The sequence below is a fragment of the Pinus tabuliformis genome, chromosome 4_1, assembly GCF_031772625.1.
Source record: "Pinus tabuliformis cultivar Carrire ecotype Pingquan chromosome 4_1, CPIR1, whole genome shotgun sequence".
Lineage (NCBI taxonomy): Eukaryota > Viridiplantae > Streptophyta > Pinopsida > Pinales > Pinaceae > Pinus > Pinus tabuliformis.
The window spans coordinates 721736310-721758602 of record NC_142303.1 but is presented as its reverse complement, the minus strand read 5'-3'; the positions used below and the strand labels follow the sequence as shown (position 1 = coordinate 721758602).

The window sequence follows — 22293 nt, the reverse complement described above, 5'->3', positions numbered from 1 at the left end:
GAAATACTTTTTTGAAAGGAAAATTGTAACAAATACACCTAGAGTTAGAGTACAAATATAATAATTATAAATCTAGTTATTTAAGTCATTATGATATTCCTTAATCTTCACTTAAACATTTATTTGTTATTTTAACTATCAATAAATATATATACCTATATTTCAAGCACATTAAATAAATACGAAATCACATTCTAAAAATAACATAATTTAAAAAGAAAAATCATTAATACAAATTCTATACAAATTTCCACTCTTAAGATTTAATAATAATATTATTTTTTTCTATCCCTTCTTAAAATTCAAATTTCCCTGTCACAAGTTATATTCTCGCATTGAAAGTTAAAACAAGTTGCAATAACTTAGACAAATGCTTGTAATTCATTACGAAGAGAAGTACTTGTTCGATGCCATGTCACAATTTAAGCTAATCCTCATTTGCTTATGGTCACTTGTGCTTTGCACAAACATCCAAAGATCCAAGGGTATAGAGTATTAGTTTTTTTTAGATTGATATTATATTACATATGGAATTGAACTCGGGAGGACTGGAATTGAACTCGGGAGGACTTGAACCCGGGTGTAAAATATTATCAATTAAAAGATTATATCACCTTTATAATTGCTTTAGATTATCTCGCCGCCTACCTTGACTTGTGTGCCTTGCATGCCATTGCTCCAATCATCTTTTTTTCTTTTATCATTTTCTTCTAATTTAATCGAGTTAAAACGACGTAAACCAAGATTCGGTATGCTGAACAACTCACAGACGTCTCTCATGTTTGTGAAGACTGGTGGAGTAGAAAATTTTGATACGTAATTTAGTGACTGAAATTAATATACAACCATAGTGAAGATTGGTCGGATAGAAAATTAACATACCCAAGTTAGCAGTTGAGATGTAATATTTAGATTTATGTTCAGACACAAATATATTTCCTATGTAATAGTAATCAGCGGTAATTATATTTCCTATCTATCTGTCCGAATTTCAGCCATAACCATATCCCAGGATCAACCCATTTAAATTATAGAATAACCGTTAATGAGCCTCTTGGATTATGTGTGTTGTTCTATCCACGACTTTCGGAGAGATCGCCTGTTCCAAATTTTATAGATTCTATTTAAGTTCACGAACGGCTCAGTAACTTGCACGCGTCTCACAATATCGACGTCAAGGGAAGTATTGGGACAAGGATCGCGCTTATAAGAGAGACCACTCTATTTTTTCTTCCGTGCTTTCATTTTTCTGCTGATCTGACGTCGGGAGGAAATCATGTTTTCGTCTCCTTTTTTTCAAATATCTGATTTTATTTTTAGTTACCAGCGATTTATACACATGAATTGGATTTCGATTATGCTTGTAAAAGTGAAAAAAAAGGAGTTAATCCCCATTTTCTTGAAATCAGTGATCCACTTGGATACCTCCATATGGAATTTGTGGTGTTGGGGTTCAGTGCCAAAACTACGCTGGAGCCCACGAGAGGACATTAGCGTTTATTTCGGTCCTGTAATCGCCGATTGGCATACGTCTCGTCTATAAAAATGACCACTGTGAGCATAATGCATTGCACACATTGATATTCCGTTATACGATTATTGTGGTGCCATGGATGGTATCAGCAAGATGCCTCGTTCTAAGTCACTGGCCATTAGACGCTGGAGTTGTTTTATAGCAGCGATATGGCTGCAATCTATCAATGGCACCAACTTTGATTTTTCTGATTACTCCTCTGATTTAAAGCAAATTATTGGGATTAACCAAATCCAACTGAATAGTTTGGCGGTGGCCTCAGACCTTGGAAAAATCATGGGCTGGGTTGCTGGACGGGCGTGTTTGTTTCTGCCAACCTGGGCTGTTCTTGCTATAGGAATGAGTTTGGGAATGGTGGGTTACGGCGTTCAGTGGCTAATTTTGAGTCAAATCATTCAGCCATTGGCTTATTGGCAGGTTACACTCTTTCCAAATTCTATTTAATTTTATCGTACTTTACAAAGATTGAGGAACGGATCTTTCTAAAGTGTAGAGAGCATTAGTTTCTTCACATAATAATTAGAAGGAATTGGAATAGAAATGTACACTAATTCCATCGAACTTTTTCTTATAACATAGTTATACTAGTGTGGTTTTAAAATACTAGCCTATTCAATTGTTGCAGCGTATAGCTGGTTGGTGTTGGTTCTCACGAGATTTTTTCTCTTATTTTGGACAACGCAGGTGTATATGTTGTGCCTTCTTGCTGGCAATAACGTCTGCTGGTTCAACACTGTGAGCTTCAAGGCTGCTATTGAAAATTTCCCATCTGACAGAGGAATGGCTTCTGGTTTAAGTACAAGCTACGTAAGTCTCAGTCCCGCTATTTACTCCTGTCTCTCTTCCATTCTGGACCCGGGGAATCCTTCCCTGTACCTACTGTTAAACTCCATAGTCCCAGTTGTAGTGGGTGTGATTTTAGCTGTAATACTCCATCTCTCGGAATTACAAATGACGGCCATAGAGGACGATGCAGATAGGAAATTCATGATTCTATGCACGATGATTTCTCTTGCCACTGCTATATATTCCATAGTTTTTGAGTTCTTGCCCCATGGGAAGCGCCAACTTGAAGGAGTCTATTTTGCCGTGCTTATTCTTCTGTTAATGGCCCCTATATATATTCCTGTCAAGATTTCCTTTAACAGTTTAAGGAGTGAAGTGAATGTAAACGCGTACATTTCAAGTCCAGAGCAGCACAATCCCACCTTCAACGAAAGATGCGAGGTCGGTTTCATTGAAACTGAAGACAACAAAATCAATATTCAAAGCCTGGATATAGAAAACTTACTGCATCCAGAGCAGCACAATCCCACCTTCAACGAAAGATGCGAGGTGGGTTTCATTGAAACTGAAGACAACAAAATCAATATTCAAAGCCTGGATATAGAAAACTCACTGCATCCAGAGCAGCACAATCCCACCTTCAACGAAAGATGCGAGGTGGGTTTCATTGAAACTGAAGACAACAAAATAAATATTCAAAGCCTGGATATAGAAATCTCACTGCAGACGGTACACAATTTTGACTCTACTAAAAGCAGGAGGTTCGAGTTGATATCAGTTCCGCCAATGGGAGAGGAGCACGGCATCATGCAGCTCTTGCGGAGTATTGATTTCTGGCTATATTATTTTGTATATTTTTGCGGAGGAACAGTTGGAATAGTATATATGAACAACCTAGGGCAAATTGTTCAGTCCTTGGGATACTCCAATACACCAATCTTAGTCTCTCTGGTTTCATCTTTTGGATTTTTTGGGCGTATTGCATCAGGCCTTCCCGATTATATCCAGGTATATACTAATCCATACATTCTCCTTTCTTGCGTATCTACTGTGATTTTTTCCTATTAGGGTTTTCTATATTTTGTTTGTATAACGGACTGTTTTCTGTGAATTAGAAATGCGGGAAGTTGAGAAAGTACCGGCCCCTGCCAAGGCCAGGATGGATAGGCATATGGATGGTTCCCATGTTTGCGGCCTTCTTCATGCTGAGATTCATGAACCCAACGAGCAGTGTTGTTCTTTATGCGAGCACGGCCATTGTTGGAACTTCTGTAGGAGCGATCAGCGCCATAGCCATTCCGATTTCATCAGAGATGTTCGGAATGAAAAGTTTTGGCGTCAACCACAACATTATTGTCACAAACATTGCATTTGGTTCTCTTCTCTTTGGTGAAGTTGCAGGAATCATTTATGATGATTCGGCCTCTTCTTCTTCTGGCATGCCGAAACACCCAAAAGACTCAGCTGATTGGCATCTCTGCAAGGGAACACAGTGTTACGAAAAATCGTTTCTGATGTGGGGATGCATATGCCTCTTTGGAATCCTTCTCTGCGTTGTTCTGTGCATGAGAACGCGCGAGTTGTATGAATCTATCCACAAAAAGCAATCCTAAGAAATAGATCAGAATTAGGTCTACTTATAAAAGTATTAGTATAGATCATTTCCTGTCTATATAGCGGAGAATTGTGCTGAATCACAGTGAGCTGTAATCCATTCTACACCAATGATTTTACACTCCATCATTCGTAAGATTAACGAAAGATCCATTGCATCGCCATTTTGGATAACAAGCGTCTAATTTACTGAATCACAATTGAATTCCAACTGTGCTTCAATTGTTGATAGTTTGAATGTTTCGCCATATCAACTTTGAATACAATGTAGATTTTTGAACGGGCGACAGTGATGCCACATAGTTGGACCTTCTCTATGGATCTTGGGTCTGTCACAGGAAACCTATATTAATAAAATTTTAGAGAGATTTCGGATGAGGGAGTTCAATTTGAACCAATGCCCGAAGAACGACCTAGAAAAGAAACAACGAATTTGTGGTTTAATTCATGTCATTGTAATGTGTACAGTAAAAATAGATTTGCATAAATTGAATGGATGTGCAAAATTAAACATACTAGAGTTGAACCATGGCTTCAAATTTGAATGCATTCGGTAAAATAAAAATACCAAAACAGAGACATGGCTTCAAATATGAATGCATTCGGCGCATATTCATAAAATTTTCCCAGCGAAGGAAGGACTGATCCCTGTAGTTACTGTTATTTCCCTGCGTGATTTTAAATAAATATATATATATATATATATATATATATATATATATATGAAAATAACTGGCATGCTATTGACCGGTTAAGTAAAATTTGAATACAATGTAGATTTTTGGACGGGCGACAGTGATGCCACATAGTTGGACCTTCACAGTTGAAAATAACTGGAATGCTAATGACCAGTAAAGTAAAATTTAAATACGTTTGATTTTGGCAAAGCTAATTATCTAACGATTATTCACAGGCCAGTTATTTGTTGCCGACCTTGACGGCGTCGTCTGTGCACAACATTCTAATAACATGGTATCACGTGCGTACGTCAACACAGAGATGACAGCAGTTTTATCTCCACCAATAGAGGCTGGCCGGGTACACGCAAGCATGGTTGGAATTTGAAATTCAACCGCATGTTAGATTTTGATTGTGATAATAACTATGGCAGCGGAGTAAATCTATATGCATATCTGTAGGTATTAATTAATTTGTGATAATAACTATGGCAGCGGAGTAAATCTATATACATATCTGTAGGTATTAATTAATATGAGTTTAACATTTATCACTACAATATATTATATTTAATTTTGAAAAATAAATATTTAATTTTTAATATTATTTCAAAATTAGTTTTTTAACATTTATTGGATTATAAATTTAAAGTTTTATTGTAGTGTTAGTGTAGTTCTTTTTTCATTTGGATAAGTGCTTTTTATTTTTATGCCATAAGATTTTTGATGCAATTACAATATTTATACCATGAAATGAATTTTCATTGTTAAGTTTGGTAGCAAAACTATCCAAAATTAAAATAGTTAAAAATTTAAGGAAATATTCACATAAAAAATAGATAACAACAAAGTGCAAATAAATATATTTACTAAGTGCTATTGCACACTATCATTTATTTGTTCTTCACTTTAATAAGTAGGAGTAAAAATGTGAATGTGTAAAGTTACTAGTAGTTACTCACCAAAATATATGCAACTCCTTACGCATTAGCTAACAATTAGCTTTTCCATTTTATATATCAATTTGTGATTTTTATGAAATCATAATTTCCACTTATGTGAAAAGGACTAAAATTCCCTTCTGATTTGATACATTTTATTTTTTTCTCAAACATGTCTTACTAATTATCCCATAACAAACATAACTACATGGTAAATTACAAATATATACTTTACATTCACCATCAAAAAGTGAAACATTAGATTTTTTTTAAATTATATGAAAAATTATAAATTTATAATTTACATTCACAATCTAGATAGTATTTATCTTAAATATGCCTCAACTATGATATAAATGTGTAACTGCATCCACACTAGATACCCAAATACATCTAGAATACGGAAGGATTAGCGTGTGGAAGGTTGGCAGCCCGTTGTCCGTGCCATACATGAGAAAGGATACATTTTCCTCTGTGAAATTTGACATACTAAAAGGGATTCCTATATGCATTGACATCTAAATTTGGCATACTGAAAGGGATTCCTATATATGCGTTGACATCTAAATTCGTTCCATGGAGAGTGTGTATATAATTCAGTGGCATACGAAAAGGACTTCTTATATCTGTAAATTCTTTTTTCATTGCATATTGTGTGGATTTGCAAATTTTTACCATGTAGCTGATTTGTATTGGAATAAAATTATTTTTATATTAAAAAATATTTTAATTATTAGTATGTAAATTATTTTATTTTTTTCAAGTAAAATTATTTTATTTATTAATTAGATTAAATTAATGTTATTATTTTGAAATATTGTTTGATAATGTGATTATTCTAAAAAAAAATTATTTCAAAACAATATGAATCACAAAAATTTGAACTCACATATAATATTATTATATGTCTTTTCTTCCATTCTCTTTCCTTAAGTATATACAACCAATTCATTTTATGGAAATATTTTATTGAGTAAAGATTCTATAGATTCCTCATAATATTTTATTGAGCAACGATTCTATGGATTCATTGAGCTCTTAAATTCCACATATTGTTAATGATTTTAGTGTTGATTCCATAAATGCTATCCTAAAGTTAACTGTCATTCATATTTTACCAAGTAATTTATTTATTTATTCTAATTAATATTATATTTCTTTTCCTTATTTATTCTAATTAATATTATATTTCTTTTCTTTAGGTTAATATTAAAGGATTGTTTTGGATTTAGAATATTATGAATGGGATTGATTAGTTGTTATTAGTCTTTGTTATTACAAATAATTTTTAATAACAGTTACAATTTGTTTTAATATTTATTTGTAATTTCTGGATATTTTGTTAATTAATAATTAATAATAATTAATATTACTTATTGTGATATGATATATTTTTATCAATTAATATTATTAATTGCTATTATTTAATATATATTAACTTCTTATTAATTAATAATAACAATAATTAAAATTAATACGTGTTAGCTAGTTCTTTCTCTATATATAACAATCTTATTGCACAATAAGTTTATACATATCTTCAAATCATTATATTAAAACTTATTTAGTGGAGATATTGTCTTGTTTATTATTGAGATCAATCTATCAAAAACATCAAAATACTTATTTCATCATACATTTCAAGTTTGCTAAATTAAAAAAATATAAGAATTAACTAAATTATAATTTTCTTTACAATTGTTACTATTATATATATATATATATATATATATATATATATATATATATATATATATATATATATATATATATATAAGTTATTTAAAAAAAACCATCTAACAAGATTTTTAACCATAGAGATTCATCCTCACAATATTACAATATTATGGATGAATACCATGATTTATCAATACTACATGCCTAAATAGCAATAACTCATTGTATATGACACTTGTTAATATGATATTTTTTAAATTAATAAATTTAATTAAAAGGGGAACAAAAAAATAACTACTTTGGAAATAAATCTCAACTTTTAATTTTTGTATACTACTAAAATATTGTAAAATATTTTATGGAAATTATATCCCTATCATTTATCTCATAATTATTAATAAATAAATTAAAATTCTAGAAAACTCATTTCAAAATAAACACATTATCACCATTATAATGTAATCATGTATTTATGTAAATATAATATCACAACATATTTATGTCTTCCATAGAGGTTGTGGTATACCATCACAACTCTCAAGGTTGGAAATTGAAATCTAATCTCTCAAGGTTGGAAATTGAAATCTAATCTTTAAATAATTTAAAATTTAAGGACAATCAAAATTTGCAATCCAATTTTTAAATTATATTAATAATTAAATTGATGTGAAAGGAAAATAATTAAAAAGTAATTTTATATATAATAAAAGCAGTTGGAATTTGAAATATGATTGTTAAATTACATTTTGATTATATTAATAATTAGGTTCATGTGAAAATAAATATTTAATTATATATAATATAATTGAGAAAATGCTAATTAATAATAAATTTATTATTTTATGATTTTGTTGACGATATTGGGCTTTGTTAATATTCAGGGCATCTTTTTGATATGAAGTCTCAATTACACCGTGTGGTGTAGGAGTCACATTCGGTATAATGGCCTAGTTTCCAAATGCTTAAAGATCATTCGGTATAATGGCCTAGTTTCCAAATACTTAAAGATTTTTCTTAGCTCTAGCTGTCAACACAAGAGAGTGATGCAATGGTATCTTCAAAAAACAAGGTGAGTGTGCTTGGTGAGCATGCAACGCAACTGTGTCTAGGTTATCTTACTCAAAAGGGGGGAGAAAAGTGAGCCTCTAAGCGATAGGTAATAGTACAACCTAGAAAGAGACACACATTAACCAGAAAGACATGTCCAACATCCAGCAGAATAGTCCACAATAGACGCGACAGTGATTACAACCAATGAAAAAGACCAATGAACAAGGGAGGATCTGTATACCATCTTGCGGAGTAGTCCACAACAGATGTGATGGTGGTTATAATCCAAGAGAAAAGAAATATATGTCTAGTATCACGCGGAATAGTACACAAGGATGAGACAACAGTGACAACCATTACAACACATTCCCAACAAAATAAACACTAAAATAATCGAAATAGTTCAACTATCTTAGTACATGTGAAAGCAAACATGAAATAAAAATGTTCAGAGAACAATCTTACAAACATCCATAATTCATGCATGTAAATGTGTTGGCCTGAAAAGGCTTATCTGATTAAGCAGAAGTTCTACGACATACATTTACACTATGCATCACTAGCCCCAACAATGGGACATTGGAGCCACTCCTTGCTCCTCAAAGAACTAACTGAACTCTCTAATGTTTTGCGAGAGGAGCCAAGGTGAAAAGTCCGTTACACATAGAATGAGGGGGTCTATATAACCAAAGGGTGATGCTTACCCCATGTTGCTCGTTGACTACCCTCATGACTATTTAACTTCCTATAACTTTTCAACTTTACATGACTCTTCATGTTCATGTGTGTCCATCGCACTTCCACTTTACAATACATTTGATTTATAATATACACAGCCCACAATAGTGATGTCGCATACGACAACTCATGACACGACTTGACATGACACTGTTGACATGGATTGGCTTGATGGTGTGGCAATGTCAAGTTGTTGTTGTTGCTGAGTAATACATGTGTTCTTGGATATGGTTTCTCTTCTCCCTCGCATAGCTTGATGATGTGGGGTCTTCAATGATCTTTGGACTTGAAAGGTGGTTACATACATGTGTTCCTTTTGCTTGTTCTTGGTAGGTTCATTTTTTCGTCCAACAACAAGTGAGTCTTCAGGCATGCTTCCTCCTTCTTCTCCTTCTTCTCCTTCTTCATTATTTCCTCATGATTTAACAGTGTACCTATTCTTGCAATTCACTCATGACAGGACAACATCAATCCGAAAACTCCCTAGTCTAATATGATGCATTATTATCCATGAACTGAGCCTGGGATAGGTGACAGGGTAGGAGAGAGAGCCCAGTAATTAAACATTGCATAGTTCCAAATGACAGGGAGAGAGGATGATCACTGAGACTGCACAGAGTGCAGCTCAAGCTTGACTGAGAAACTTTTGAGCATGGTCCTCACTGAGGAGAAAAATTACGCAGTGGCCAGTGGGAGTCAGTATTGTTCAGTTCAGGAAATCAGTGGTTCATCTAGGATGGGACCCTGGGAGGCAAATCAACGTATTTTTCAGGGACAAGGTGTACTGGGCAGCAAAGAGACCTGGAGGATAGATCTATACAGTTCATGAGATTAGTGAGCTTTGATTGAGGGATGACACTGAGGGACACTTCTGTGCAGTTCAAATCAAGGGAGATTGTGTTGTTTGTGCATTACGAGGTCCCAATAGGCAAGGGGGGAAGCTTGAGGACTAAAAGTGCAAAGTGTGCAATTCAAGTCAGACTGAGAGGAATTGTTGCATAATTTTGGGGTCAAGGAAGGTTGTTGAGCTCTGAAATTGTGCATTGCAACTGTCCTGGGGGAGATTGAATGCGCACTGCGAAGTTCAAGGCAGCAAGGTCACATCAGTGAGAGTTGAGACTGCATAGTGCACAGTTCATTTGGGGTTTGGTGAAGCTGAGTTGCTCGGTTGGGAAGATTTTTGGAAAAATGGCTATGTGGGAGGAAGATGAACTCATGAAGACCTTTAACTTGTGATCACACACTTAGCATACTTCGACGATATGACAACATAGACCACTAGAAAAATAAGAGAAAGCATTATCCTTTGTGTGATTGTCTCATAACAAGAAGCGACAAGTGTGACACTTGAGATAGACTTTAGGACGACCGTGATGACACTTGTGCGGTAGTGCTCAAAACCTTGAGTATGAAGGTGATGTATGTTTACATAGCTAGGGAGACTCATATACACAAATGAAAACCTACGAAATTGCCAGAAACGGTATACAAGCATGGCAAAACATTAAAAAATGACAAAATACCACACTGATCCAACAAGAAAAAGGGGTCAAAGGTCTCCAGAAAAGCTCATGAAATGAACTCAAGTGTTTGCAACAATCAAGGGAAATACCAAGGAAGACTCTGAAATTTGAGTGCAACCTAAAATTTTGGAGGGTTGCAGCCGCTACAACACTTGGTGACACACTGGTTGAATTCCAGCTTCTCCGTCTTGGTTAGTTTCTTTTGTGCAGGGCTTTGGTCCTTCAAGGAATATTAATTCATTGTGCAGATTACTTTGGCTTCCCCACTTATCCACAGGCAGACATCTTCGCCCCTGTACCTTCTTAGTTGAACACCATATAAGATTCATCATAATCACAATGTTTCAGATTGGGAAGGGTAGTTTAGCTATCAAGCTTAAGATTTTCATAATATAGTTTTTCATCTCTGATGTTGCTTCGGCCTAAGCAAGCTTGGACAATACCATGGGAGTCCATATGGAATTTGTGGTGTTGGAGTTCGGTGCCTTAACTACATTGGAGCCCACAAGAAGACTTTAGCATTTATTCTTGTCCTGTAATTACCAATGGGCATACATCTGGTGTATAAAAATGACCACTGTGAGCATAATGCATTGCGTGCATTGATATTCAGTTATACAGTTATTGTTGGGCCATGGATGAATGACCATTGTGAACATAATGCATTGCACACATTGATATTCAGTTATAGGATTATTGTTGTGCCATGGATGGTATCAGCAAGATTCCTCGTTCTAAGTCACTCCACGGGCAGACATCGTCACCCTTGTACCTTCTTAGTTGAACACAATATAAGATTCATCATAATCACAATGTTTCAGATTAGGAAGGGTAGTTTAGCTCGTGAGCTTAAGATTTTTAGAATATAGTTTTTCATCTCTAACGTTGCTTTGGCCCAAGCAAGCCTGGACAATACCATGGGAGTCCATATGGAATTTTTGGTGTTGGATTTCGGTGCCTTAACTACATTGGAGCCCACGAGAAGACTTTAGCATTTATTCTTGTCCTGTAACTACCAATGGGCATACATCTGGTCTATAAAAATGACCACTATGAGCATAATGCATTGCACACATTGATATTCAGTTATAGGATTATTGTTGTGCCATGGATGTTATGAGCAAGATGCCTTGTTCTAAGTCACTGGCCATTAAACGCTGGAGTTGTTTTATAGAAGCGATATGGCTACAATCTATCAATGGCACCAACTTTGATTTTTCTGATTACTCTTCTGATTTAAATAAAATTATGGGGATTAACCAAATCCAACTGAATAGTTTGACGGTGGCCTCCGACCTTGGAAAAATCACGGGCTGGGTTGCTGGACTCGCATGTGCGTTTTTGCCAACCTGGGTTGTCTTGCCATAGGAATGAATTTGGGAATGGTGGGTTATGGCATTTAGTGGCTAATTTTTTATGAAACCAGCTCACAAAAAGATAGAAAAGATAGATCAATGCTTTAGAATTCAGCCTCTTCGAGGGGGCGACCTCCTTTACATTACACAAATGAATGATTCTTTGATGATTCAAATGACAAAACCTCCTTTCTATATATAGGAGTCTAAGGAGTCACAATATAACCCAGGCGACCTAACAATAATAATATAAAGGCACAAAAATAACAATAGAGGGATTCTATGGGGCACAGTAATAACAATATGGGGACAATAGGGGCACAACAATATTAATAAGGGATACAACTACAATAGTAATGGGGTAATCACTAGTATTATAGGGACCTAACATGCCCCTCTCCTTCAAAAAATTGTTGTCCTTAACACTTGAGTAGTTCTGGATGCTTCTGTATAAAATTCTCATCCTCCCATGTGGAATGTTCAGCGGATAAGTTCTTCCACTTGATGAGATACTCCGAAATTGATCGATTTCGTAGTTGTCGAGTTCTTGTTTCTGTGACTGCTTCCAGTTCCAATATAATTTTTCCTTCCTCATCAAGTTCTGGCAATATTGTTTGAACTGGGAGCTTGTCACCTATAACCTTCTTTAAACATGAAACATGGAAAATTGGGTGCACTCAAGAAGCTGCAGGAAGCTCCAATTTGTATGCCATAGTACCAATCTTTTGCAACACCTTGTACGGACCATAATACTTTGGTGATAATTTATTATCCTTCTTAGCTTGCTTGAGGGACATTTGTTTATATGGTTGTAGCCGTAGGAATACCCAATCACCCACATCAAAACTTCTTTCACTGCGATGTTGATCTACCTGTTGTTTCATTCTATTCTGCGCCAACACGAGGTTATCCTTTAAGAAATGGAGGACTTGTTGTTGATGCTCGATGTGATGTTCCACTGCTTGAACCTTAGATTTTTCTCTTAAATATGATGTGATGGATGGTGGCTGATATCCATAAAGTGCCATAAATGGGGTCATTTTTGTTGATGTATGGAAGGAAGTGTTATACCACCATTCAGCTAAAGGAAACCATTTGACCCATTGTGTCTGTTTATCAGATACAAAGTAACGAAGATATCCTTCCAAACATTTGTTTACTATCTCAGTTTTCCCGTCAGATTGAGGATGATAAGATGAGCTACGAGCTAATTGAGTACCAAGACAAGAAAATAATTCTGTCTAAAAATTTCCAGTGAAAATGGGATCTCTATCACTTACAATAATCTTTGGGTTTCCATGTAGCTTTTGAATTGTTTCCATAAATGCAGTAGAAACTGTACTGGATTTAAATGGATGTGATAATGCACAAAAGTGTGCATACTTGGTAAGTCTGTCAACTACCACCATGATGACACTCTTTCCCTCAGACTTGGGTAAACCTGTGATAAAATCCATTGAAACCTCCTCCCAACGTTGGCTTGGAATGGATAAAGGTTGTAACAGACCCTGGGTCTTAATTGTTTCAACTTTATTTTGTTGGCAAACCAAACATTCTGCCACAAACTTTTGAATATCCAATTTAAGGCCATCCCAAAAAAATTCCTTCTTAACCCTGTGGTAAGTTTTTAAAAATCCTGAGTGCCCTCCTAAGGGAGAAGTGTGCAATTCCATAAGAATATTTTGTTTGAGTTGGGAATTCTTACAGAGGTATAAGCGATCTTTGTACCATAATGAATCATTTTTCCAGCTAAATGTATCAGATGTACTCGAATCTTGTTGTAACTTTCGCATAAGTGCCCACACTTCTTCATCATTCTTCCATTCCTCCCTTGCTTCGTTTATCCAATCTGGTCATATAATAGAAATTGCGCACAACAATGCTTCCACATCCTCATCCTTTCTTGAGAGTGTATCTGCCACCACATTTTGCTTTCCTTTTTTGTAGATGATTTCAAAATCATAACCCAACATCTTTGTGACCCACTTTTGTTGCTCTTCAGAGGATAATCTTTGTTCTAAAAAGTATTTAAGGCTATCATGATCCATTTTTACCTTGAAGTGTCTTCCCATTAGGTAGGGTCGCCATTTCTTAAGTGCATGTAGTATTGCCAACATTTTCTTCTCATAAATAGCTTTCTGTAAAAACTTTCCCTTGATTGGACGACTTTCAAAAGCAATGGGTCTTTCATCTTGCATTAAAACAACACCAATTCCATTTCCTGAAGCATCACATTCCACAATAAAGGTTTTTGTGAAGTCCGGTGTAGCTAAGACCGGTGCTTGGCACATTGCCTCTTTAAGATGTTCGAAGGCCTTTGTTGCTTCCGGAGTCCACTGAAAATGCATCTTTCTTCAATAATGTTGTTAGAGGTGTTGCTATTCTCCCATAATTCTTAACAAACTTGCGATAATACGCTGTCAGCCTGAGAAATCCTCGCAGATGCTTTATGGATGTGGAGATTTTCCATTCCTTAATGGCTTTAATTTTGATAGGGTCTACCTTAACTCCTTCATGAGATACAATATGACCCAGATATTCCACCTCTTGTACTCCAAAGAAACATTTGAATCTTTTTTCATATAATTGTTTCTCCTCCATTAGTTGTAGCACCCTGTCAACATGATCCTTCCAAGACTTGTTGTAGATTAGTATATCATCAAAAAATACTAACACAAATTTTCTAAGGAAGGGTTTGAAAATGGAATTCATCAAACCTTGAAATGTAGAAGGTGCATTGGTAAGGCCAAAAGGCATGACCAAAAATTCATAATGACCTTCATGAGTTCTAAATGTTGTTTTCGGAATGTCTTCATTCTTCATTCTGATTTGATAATATCCCGAATGAAGATCCAACTTGGTGAAGTAAATTGATCCATGCAATTCATCCAATAATTCATCAATGACGGGAATGGGAAAGTTATCTTTAATAGTGAGCTTGTTGAGCTCCCTATAATCTGGACACATGCGCCATGATACATCCTTCTTGTGCACCAATACTACCGGAGCAGAGAAAGAACTTTGACTAGGTTGAATTATACCAGCCTCTAGCATTTCTGCAACTATACGTTCAATTTCACTCTTTTAGGCATAGGGATATCTGTACGGCCTGATGTTTGGAGGAACACTTCCTGGAATTAGATGATAGCATGATCATGATCACGAATAGGTGGGAGACCTTTGGGAGTCTCAAATGCCTTGGAATGATTGCTCAAGACTTTTTGGAGATCTGGAGAAATAGATGATTTCGATGTGGAAACATGTAGTGAACGTAATTGTGCAATTACACCTTTTTGTTCTTTTTTTAGAAGCTTTGTCATACCGTTAGAGCTGATTATGTTTCCCGGTTTCCCTGCAATACCCCTTAATTCAACTTCCTTTCCTTCCGCAAAAATTTCATGAAAAGTTCTTGAAAATTAAAAGCTATTGTACTCAAGGATTGTAGCCATTGGACTCCTAGTACAATATCGGCACCTCCCATTGGAATGGAAAGCATTGGGCTAGTCAATACATATTCTCCCATGGATAGCTTGATATTATGGCACTTTCCAGAGCAATTTATCGTTCCTCCATTTGCAACCATCACTTGACACTCTGGTGCTGGATATAGGAAGCAATTCAATTCTTTTCCTATCTTACAATGAATAAAATTATGGGTACTTCCTGAATCAATCAACACTATTACCTTTTTCTTCTTGATTTGTCCTTCCATCTTTATGATTTGAGGAGTGGTAATTCCAGCCAATGCATTACAAGATACGGTCGGATTCATTTCTTCTTTATCGAGGCTTTGTTCCTAGAGTATATCCTCTTCTTTTGACCTTTATTGCTCACTTTTCTTCTTCCTCTTCACAATTTATGTAGAATAATTTCTTCTCAGCACACTTATGACCTTTAGTGTATATGTTATCACAACTATAACAAAGCCCTTTTGCTCTTTTTTCTTCCAATTGTTATGATGTCAACCTTATAGGTTGTGGAAGTCTAGGGGCAACAACACTTCCATCTTTATAGTTGTGAGTGGTATGCTTCCTGGTTGCCATAATTTTGCTTTCCATTTTCTTTCTAACCTGAATGCCTTCTATAATGAATCAGATTCCCAAAGGCGAACATCATGTTGGATATTATCTTTTAAAGTCCCTATGAACACATCAATCCTATGCTCCTCTGGAATATTTTTTACCCTTATGTTCAATTTTTGGAACTCCTCAATGTGCTCCATTATTGAACCCTTTTGTTTGAGACTTATAAATTAGCTTAAAAAAAGTGTTGCTTTTTGTATCCTCATAATGTGGTGTCAATTCTTCCGTAAAAATTGCCCAAGTGATAATTTGTTTATGAGAGAAAAGCCATTGATACCATACAAATTGATTTGGTTCCAAATATAAAGTTGCAATACGTACTTTTTGTGTGTTTTGCACATTATTGAGATCGAAAAATTGCCCCATCTGTAATATCCATGTTGTGGGATCCTTGCCATCAAACTTCCTCATATCGATTTTTGGAATATGGTGGGTCTTCGATCCAACACTATAGTCTATGAAATCATGATTAACATTTCTTTTGTTCTCATCATGAGTTCCCTTTACTACCCTTTCACCATTAGTAAGTATTTCTTGTAGAAAATTTGTCAAATCTGTCTTCAAATCTGTCTTCAAATCTATCTTCAAATCATCCATTTTAGCTTCCGCGCCATTCATCTTAGCTTCTACATCTTTCTTTAAACCATCCATCTTAGATTCTGTTACTTTTTGTGCGAGTGACATTTGTTTCTCTTAGTCTCTTAATTTGGATATATCATGTTGCATTTCTTCCTCTTCTTCGTAAGTCATGCTAGAGCTTTTAGGTTGCTTACTAGGTGTTTGCATTTTCTTTCCTCGGGGCATCAGTTACCGATAATAATGCTCTACTATGCCCTTTGAATTCCTTCAAAATAATTTTTCAAACCAAGCTTAAGCAAAAATTTAAAAAAATCTACACACCTTTTTTCACTTTGTAGGAGCTCGATATTGCCTCTAATGTATCTATGTAATTTCGGATCATCCAGTTCTGAAATTGAGACCTGTAGTAGCCCTCTGTGTCCTCTTTCCAATGCCACCAGCCTGATCGAATTTAGATTCTCCAAGGCAGAGTTAGGCACAATCTCCCAAGATGACCTGATTATAGACCTTTTCAGAAGAGCGAACTTGTAGGAAGTGCCACGTGTCACTGTTTCGACCTTAGGATCTGAAAAATATACATAGGAAACTACAGTCCGTCCTCTTTCTATAACTTCTTACGAAATTTCAATCTGATGCTCAAAACAAAAGTTATGACTATTTCCCCCAGGTTACCTGTTTGGAATGTAATTCAAGAGTTTGCGAAAATGCCAACTTCCTCAGATCATATCTCCGCAAATATAGCGGGAAAAGCTCAGAAATTCGGACTTGCGGTTTAGAACGATTTTGGCCCAAATGGGTTTTTTAAGCTTCTGAAACATCGCAGAGTTATAACGCAAATGCCATGATGACCTGTTTGGAGCAGTGAAACCCTAAAATTGAGAACTCAGATACCAAATGTTATGAAACCAGCGCACAAAAGGATAGAAAAGATAGATCAACGCCTTAGAATTCAGCCTCTTCGAGGTGGCAACCTTCTTTACATTACACAAATGAATGATTCTTTGATGATTCAAATGACAAAACCTCATTTTTATATATAAGAGTCTAAGGAGTCACAATATAACCCAGCCGACCTAACAATAATAATATAAAGACACAAAAATAACAATAGAGGGATTCTATGGGTCACAATGATGACAATATGGGGACAATAAGTGCACAACAATATTAATAAGAGATACAACTACAATAGTAATGAGTTAATTACTAGTATTATAGGGACCTAACATAATTTGAGGAAAATCATTCAGTGATTGGCTTATTGGCACGTTACACACTTTCCAAATTCTATTTAATTTTATTGCATTTTACAAAGATTGACAAATGGATCTCTCTGAAGTGTATAAATCATTAGTTTCTTCACATAATAATTAGAAAGATTTGGAATAGAACTGTACACTAATTCCATCTCAGAACCTTTTCTTATAACATAATTATACTAGCGTAGCTTTAAAATACTAGCCTATTCAATTGTTGCAGCGTATAGCTGATTGGTGTTGATTCTCACAATAATTTTTCTCTTATTTTGGACAACGTAGGTGTATATGCTGTGCTTTCTTGCTGGCAATAGCATCTGTTGGTTCAACACTGTGAGCTTCAAGGCTGCCATTGAAAATTTACCATATGAGAGAGGAATGGAGCTACGTAGGTCTCAGCGCCGTTATTTACTCCTGACTCTCTTCCATTATAGACCCGGGAAATCCTTCCCTGTACCACTTTTGAAGTCCATATTCCCAGTTGTAGTGGGTGTGATTTCAGTTGTAATACTCCATCTCTCACAATTACACGTAGGTCTCAGCCCCGTTATTTACTCCTGACTCTCTTCCATTATAGACCCGGGAAATCCTTCCCTGTACCACTTTTGAAGTCCATATTCCCAGTTGTAGTGGGTGTGATTTCAGTTGTAATACTCCATCTCTCACAATTACAAATGGCGGCCATAGAGGACGATGTAGATAGGAAATTCATGAGTCTATGCACGCTGATTGCTCTTGCCACTGCTATATATTCCATAGTTTTTGAGTAATTTCCCCATTGTAAACGCCAGCTTGAAGAAGTGCTTATTATTGTCTCGATGGCCCCTATATATATATACCCTTCAAGGTTTCCATAAACAGTAATGAAGTGAAGGTCAACGCGTACATTTCAAGTCCAGAGTAGCACAATCTGACCTTCAACAAAGGATGCGAAGTGGGTTCCATTGAAGCTGAAGCGAACAAAATCAATATTCAAAGCCTGGCTTAAAAACCCACTGCAGATTCTACAGAATTTCAATGATATTAAAAGCAGGAATTTCAAGTTGATATCAGTTCCGCCAGTTGGAGAGGCGCACGGCATCATGCAGCTCTTGCGGAGTATTGATTTATGGCTATATTATTTTGTATATTTTTGCGCAAAACTGTTGGAATAGTATATATGAACAACCTAGGGCAAATTGTTCAGTCCTTGGTATACTCCAAGACGCCAATCTTAGCATCTCTTGTTTCGTCTTTTGGATTTTTTGGGCGTATTGCATCATGGCTTCCCGATTATATCCTGGTATACAGATCCATACATGCTCCTTTCTTGAATATATACTGTTATTTTTTCTTATTAGGGTTTTCTATGTTTTCATATTATAACGGTATCGTTTGCTGGGAATTAGAAATGCTGGAAGTTGAGAAAGTACCGGCCCCTACCAAGGCCAGGATGGATAGGCATATGGATGGTTCCCATGTTTGCGGCGCTCTTCATGCTGAGATTCATGAACCCAACGAGCAATGTTGTAGGAGCGATCAACGCCATAGCCATTCCGATTTCTTCAGAGATGTTCGGAATGAAAAGTTTTGGTGTCAGCTAATTGGCATCTCTGCATGGGAACACAGTGCTATGAAAAAACGCTTCTAATGTGGGGCTGCGTATGCCTCTTTGGAATCCTTCTACGCGTTGTTCTGGGCATGAGAACACCCGAGTTGTATGAATCTATCCACAAAAAGCAATGCCAAGAAATAGATCAGAATAAGGTATACTTATAGAAGTATTAGCATAAATCCTTCCCTTTGTATATAGCGGAGAATTGTGATGAATCAAAGTGAGCTGAAATCCATTCTACAACAATGATTTTACACTCCATTCGCAAGATTAACTAAAGATCCATTTGATCGCCATTCTGGTTAACAGGCGTATCATTTACTGGGTCACAATTACATCCCTTAATTGCAATGCTGAATACCAACTGTGCTTCAGTTGTTGATATATTGAATATTTTGCCATACAACACTCGCTTGATTTTTTTTTCCTTCAATACCAAAAAAATTGCTATCTTTTTATAAATAAAAAGAGAGTACTTTCTCTGAAGTTTTCAAATACATTGTCTCTTAGATATACTGTCTGTGACAATATCTATTCCCCATACTTCTTATCCAACAATTCACTAAGTTCCATACAAAGCCTCTGCTCCTGTATTCCTATCTTATCTCATACGACACTCGCTTGAATGTTGCGCCGACTACTATGATCGTACATAGTTGGACCTTGACGGCGATGGTGTCTGCTTATAGATTCACAAAACGCGATAGTGTTGAGCAATAATACCCTGATCATAACGTGTGCATGCATCAGTGACAAACAAATATTGATAAATTCATAAAATGTGATATATTCATTGTCGTAATGGACACATACCTAAACTTCTAATAACATGGTATCACGTACGTACATCAACACAGAAATGAGAGCAGTTTTATCTCCTCCAATATAAGGGCCGGTACACCTAAGCATGGTTGGAATTTTAAATTCAACCACTGGAATTTTAAATTCAACCACGAGTTAGATTTTGATGGGGGTATATCTATATGTGTGTTTTTATTTTATCATTAATATTAGTATATCATAAACATTTATTTCATTATACATTAAGGTTTATTATACATTAAAGTTACTAAAATTTAAAAATATAAGAATTAATAAAAATAATAATTTTATTTAAAATAATGGTTATTATTATTAATAAAAAATAATTAATATAAATTAAACATATACATTTTAGAAAAGCATTTAACAAGAATATTAATTATAAAGATTTATCTCTATTTTATTATAGAGATTTTTAATTGTAAATAGGTTTTATTATAATCTATAAGTCAATATTTTATTTTATCAATATCACATATCCAAATATCCATATCTATTACACTTTTTCATATGATATTTTTTAAATTAATGAATTTAATTAAAAATGGAAAAAAATAACTACTTTAGAAATAGATTTCTTTTAATTTGAATATACTACTAAAAATAGTCTAAAATATACTATGAAAGTTAAATCCCTACCATCTACTTTATAATTATTAATAAATAAATTAAAATTATAAAAACATCAACATTATAATATAATCTATATACTATCCATATATGTACCTAAATATAAGATCACACTAGATTTATGTCTCCCATAAAAACTGGGTATAAGCTCCTATAGAGTTATCTCAGTGGAGTTGGAATTTGAAATGTAATTTTTAGAAAATTTAAAATTTAAAGATGGTCATAATTTGCAAACCAATTTTTAGATTATGCTAATAATTATATTAATAATTAAATTTTTATAAAAAGAAAATAATTAAAAAATCATTATATATAATAAAAGGAGATGGAATTCAAAATTTAATTGTTAAATTATATTTTGATAATGTTGATAATTAAATTTATGTGAAAAAAAAATACTTTATTATATAGGTAATATAATTGAGAAAACGTCAATTAATAATAAATTTATTATTTATGATATAAAAGTAGTTGATATTTTTTACTTAAACGTAGTTATATTAAGTAATACTTTGCTCATTGTCAAGTAAGCTTTGTGCTTAATTTTAAAGTATTTTATTTGAGAAAGGTCTAACTTTTTAAAGGATTGAACTACATGTAACACCACAATTTAATATCACAGGCCACTAATAACATGGACTTTTTACAAACTTTAACTACATGTAATGCTATGTACTTCGTACTACAAGTCACCACTAACATGTTTTTGAAACTACCATTTTGACCTAACAATTTTGACTCTTTGGTAGGGTCAAGTTTACCTAACAATCTCCCTTTTAAACTTGCTTGGAGAATATTTTTTAATTCAATCAAGAAAACATGCATGCTCTCCTCCTCTATCACCTAGGTCTACTCGTTAGGAGTAAGCCTGTCTAACCACTTCTCACAGTCGTATGCCCATTTACATGTATTTTACAAATTTTCATCTCCAAAGTAATTTTCTTTTTTTTCTTGTTATTTTAATCTTAGCGCTTATGGCAACATTGTCCCACCTTCACACTTGCTCACACTAAGTGCTCTACTCACAAACATCTTGATGTTGTTTTTGTCTTTGATGAATTTGGTATTTTCCTGTATATCCATATGTGAAACTAACTATCTTTAGGTGAGTCATCCATCCACTGCTCTCAATGCCTTTGTGACTTGACCAAACATTATAGTTGTTCCTTCAACTTAGTCTCTTTTCCTTAGCTTTCACCACTACCTTTGGTTTAAAAATATTTTTCCTTACTCCACACTCACACTTGTGACCTCTATGACCACAATGGTTTTTCTTACATTCATACATGATATGAATAGGTTTCCACACATGCTATGTGCCCTCTTCTCCACTGCTTATTTGTTATGTTGTTCTATCGTTCCAACCACGTACAACCTATTTCAGCACCGTCATGGCCTTTAGATGTTTGAGGGTTCAATATCATTATCTCCACTC

At 34.8% G+C, this 22293-nt stretch overlaps 1 protein-coding gene and 2 pseudogenes across 1 annotated transcript; all 3 read left to right on the top strand.

The window, feature by feature from the left end:
• Positions 1 to 1592: 1592 nt before the first annotated feature.
• On the top strand, positions 1593 to 4216 carry LOC149178170 (protein NUCLEAR FUSION DEFECTIVE 4-like). Its single transcript, XM_089423550.1, has 3 exons — positions 1593 to 1951; positions 2219 to 3328; positions 3436 to 4216. Exons 1-3 carry the CDS (start codon positions 1610 to 1612, stop codon positions 3931 to 3933), a joined length of 1950 nt encoding a protein of 649 aa, XP_089279676.1. The 5' UTR covers positions 1593 to 1609; the 3' UTR covers positions 3934 to 4216.
• A 7431-nt stretch (positions 4217 to 11647) lies between these two features.
• LOC149178169 (protein NUCLEAR FUSION DEFECTIVE 4-like) lies at positions 11648 to 18669 on the top strand (annotated as a pseudogene).
• Positions 18670 to 18675: 6 nt separating this feature from the next.
• On the top strand, positions 18676 to 19570 carry LOC149178168 (protein NUCLEAR FUSION DEFECTIVE 4-like; annotated as a pseudogene).
• Positions 19571 to 22293: the final 2723 nt, after the last annotated feature.

What these genes read in the sequence shown, in the direction of transcription:
- LOC149178170 (XM_089423550.1), top strand. Translation starts at nt 1,610, where the DNA reads ATGGATGGTATCAGCAAGATGCCTCGTTCTAAGTCACTGGCCATTAGA. An exon ending in AGCCATTGGCTTATTGGCAG is followed by an intron (nt 1,952 to 2,218) that starts GTTACACTCTTT and finishes TGGACAACGCAG; the next exon opens with GTGTATATGTTGTGCCTTCT. An exon ending in GCCTTCCCGATTATATCCAG is followed by an intron (nt 3,329 to 3,435) that starts GTATATACTAAT and finishes TCTGTGAATTAG; the next exon opens with AAATGCGGGAAGTTGAGAAA.